Source organism: Psammomys obesus, unplaced genomic scaffold (genome assembly GCF_907164565.1).
Source record: "Psammomys obesus unplaced genomic scaffold, mPsaObe1.curated_primary_1811, whole genome shotgun sequence".
NCBI lineage: Eukaryota > Metazoa > Chordata > Mammalia > Rodentia > Muridae > Psammomys > Psammomys obesus.
The window spans coordinates 671,717-675,365 of NW_026596962.1; the positions used below are offsets into that span (position 1 = coordinate 671,717).

The 3,649-nt window shown below is 43.4% G+C and overlaps 1 protein-coding gene across 1 annotated transcript in view; it reads right to left on the reverse strand.

Annotated features, from left to right (window-relative positions):
- Positions 1-350: 350 nt before the first annotated feature.
- Positions 351-3,649, reverse strand: part of LOC129670280 (galanin receptor type 1) — a 14,788-nt gene continuing 11,489 nt past the window's right edge. The window contains exon 3 of the mRNA XM_055598771.1: positions 351-2,174. Within this exon, the coding sequence (XP_055454746.1) occupies positions 1,857-2,174 (318 nt within the window). The 3' untranslated portion in view covers positions 351-1,856. The remainder of the gene's footprint in view (positions 2,175-3,649) is intronic.

Genomic DNA, 3,649 nt, shown 5'->3' on the forward strand with positions numbered 1-3,649 from the left:
GCTTTGCAGATGTGAGTCGTCACTGTATTGCTGTAGGCCTGACCTTTAGAGGCTGCTGTCTGAGGAAGACCCAGCCATAGTTGTGTGAACACACGCTGCCAGCACTCACGCCATTATAGCTTCTTGAGGAGCCCTGCCCCAGCCACAGTATTGTTAAACACTCTCCTCTAAGGTACCTCTGACCAGAAGAGAACAAGGCAGCTCTGACAGCATAAGAAATCTCTCTTCACACACAGGTCTGACCAAGTACCTCTGTGGAATGACGAAGGTACGCCAACATCTACAGTGGCAGCTTCGGGTTCCACAAACTACATGAGGTATCTTTTCAAGATAAAATATTGAATAAAGTGCAGACAAACAAATACCCATGCAAAGGGCTCACAATTATCTTTAAAATACCCACCTCTGCCAGCGTGCCGTCCTTCCCTGGCAACCACTGAAAACCCATCATTTCCCATGATTCCAGCAGGGTTTCTTTTTCCAGAGAATGACTTAGGCCTTTGCAAATGTACACACTGTTCACTTGGAGATGGTCACGAAAATAAATGGGTGGAGCTAGAAAAGTTAACATGCCAAGGGTTTACCTGACATTGTTTTGTAACATAAACTAGATGCTTCAGAGGGAGTCCTCATTTGGCACAGACACAACACCCTTTTGATTTAGAAAAAAAAAGTGTTTTGCTTTTGCTTACTGCCTCCTAAAGTATATCAAAGTCTTAAATCTAATCATTATTCTTCTAAGATAGGACAGTTTAGCATTTTCACAGCATTTTCCTATGGCAAGTATAAATAAATATGAAATTGTCATAAAAATTACACTTGTAAGTCAAGTGGTGAGGATTTTAACTCTAAATTAACATTAACCCATGAAATAATACTTGGGGCAAATGAGCATTAAACATTTGTTGGTACAAGTTTAATGAAAAAAAGCAGGTCTGTATAAAATAGCATGTCTCTATATATATATACCCTCTCACATATTCTTTGTCTTTGGTTGTTCGGAATCAAATGTCTCTCCTGATTTCTCTATTGGGCATGGATATTACCCATGTGGCTAAGTTTTGTCCATTTTTCCATCCCATAAAAATTATTGGCCGACTGGTTTCATAGGATCTTTGGAGGCGCATTTGCCAAGAACATCCTTAAAGCTCTAACATGCAGTTTCTCGGAACTCACCCTCTGTTGCATCTGCCAGAGCAGCAGTCCCCGGCAGACGCGCTGGGCATCGCTTAGTTCACCCTACACCTTCCAGTTCGCCAGACTGTTTCAAAGTAGAGTCACTGCTGATCTCCTGAGATGAACTTGATGGTCTCATGGTCCCAGACAGACCTCTGGCCACCCAGGGGAACAGACCTTGAAAAACATCCCTGCCCACCCTGTCCACAAAGGTTCAATAAAATAAAATTCACTGTTCTGGGACCACAATTCTATTTCAAAACACAGGGTATTATTTCTTCTCTCTAAATTGAAAGAAGAAAAGGAACTTTTTCCCTAAATTTAACTGGCTTTAAAATGTAGGTTTCAAATATTCTTCACTACAGAAGTTGCCTTATGCCATGGAGATCAGAACATATTTATAGAATGCTATTTGACTTTTACTCCTTGAGAGATAGAAACTATATAGAATTTTCTTATGTTTCAGAAATATAATTATAAGATGAAACAAATTAGAAAATAATCTTCAGTGGACCCCGGAGTTCCCTAAACAATCAAAGCACTTTAACAGCTATGGAACGTAGCTAGAACAATATGAATTTTTGTCAGTAGAACAAGCTGCCATGTTTCTTGATAATTCACCATAGCCTCTTCTCTCTAACACACACGGGAGCTAAAGGACAGGAGGCTCAAGCGAACCTTCACACATGAGTACAGTTGGTAGATGGAGGGGTGTCTATTCGGCTCCTGTTTTCTTTAGTATCGCCGGGGAGCGGTTCTTTGCGCATGTGGCACTTGAACACTTGCTTGTATGCCTTCCGGAAGTTTTCTGAGAGAAAGGCATATATGATCGGGTTCACTGAGGAGTTGCTGTATGCCAGGCAGTGGGCAGTGATCCTGAAGAAGAAGGAAGCTGGGGTCAATGGGAATGCTCCAAACTCAGCCCAGAGGTGGACGACATGATGGGGCAGCCAGGATATGCCGAATACCACAACCACAACCAGGACAGTCTGCGCAGTCTGGAAGAGAGTTGGAGAGGGGAGAGGGGCTCCATGAATACACAGTTACATCAGAAGAATACAGCACTGGAAATGTACCCCGATCGCACTCATGGGTACTTTCATGGGACCAATAAAAGTATTAAATTTGATCTCACCTAAGACTTCCATTCATCATCCACCTTACACAGTCCTGAACCCTAGGCATCTATAAAGTCCATGTGGGCTATGCTAAGCCTGAGATTCAAAACAGATCAAGATGAAGGATTGTCGCCTAGAGAACTCTGCCAGCAGCCAAGAGGTGAGGCAGGGGGATCCAGAGCTCTGAACCAGTGTGACCTACATAAAGAACCAACTCATGAAAACAAAACAACAGAACAGCAAGCCTCTTGGGTGTGCACACGCCCAGCTCCATCACCAGCCTGGAGCTCAAACAAACACTGACACAGACAAGTGGGAGATGCTGGTTTCCCATCGTTGAGCATTACAGAAGGCAAGATGAAGACTCTGGGAGCTAGCATTCTCATAGCCATTCCAAGAGCAACATGGAGACCAACCAGGCCCATCTCTAGCTTGATTTTGATCTTCCTCTTGTTGCTCCTACATCAAAAAGACTCAGAAATATGAAGTAGGATCTCCACATTTCTTGATGATTCCTGTTTAACAGACAACAGGAAGAAACTGTCTTTGGCTCATGATCTCAACACATGGGAACATACACCAACTGAGCCATAGAATGTGTCCGTGGGCTTGGCCTCCCAACTGGCCACCAATGTAGAAGGCAGAGAAAACCTCAGGAGACCTTTTTAAAGGACACTGCTGACAGGGGTGTCCTACATGGCAGGAGGATTTCCTCTACTGCCTCTCATAAAAGGGAATCCTGCCATTCTAGAGCAGTGGCTCTCAACCTTCCTAACGCTATGACTCTAATGTAGTTCCTCATGTCATGGTGACTCACAGCCACAAAATCATGTTGGGTTTTACCTCATAACTGTAACTTTGTTACTGTTATGGATTGTAATGGAAATGTTTTTGGAGATAAAGGTTTGCCCAAACAGTTTGTGACCCTCAGGATGAAAACCATTGTTCTAGAATGTAAAGTCCAAAATATACATCATGGTACCAGCACCTCCAAGACTAATTATTGGCAGCAAGCTAAGGCAACAGTAGAAGTTTATCACTGAGAAGGGCTGAAAAACCACAGGTAATGAATGAGCAGACTTCTGACAGAGAAGGTAGAGAGAGGGACTAGCTGGATTTCAGGTCAAGAACAGCAAAGACTATGAGGCATAAGGGCCAGGGGAGGAAAGCCAACCTCACTATCAAGAGGCGTCATAGATTTCACAAGACTTACTGGCCACACAGAAGATCCGTCTACCATCTTTGGAAGATGACAAAATCTCCCCCTGACCCAAGACTTGATTTCCTCATTAATAGTGACATTTAACCCCAAAAGAAGGAAGGAAGGAAGGAAGGAAGGAAGGAAGGAAGGAAGG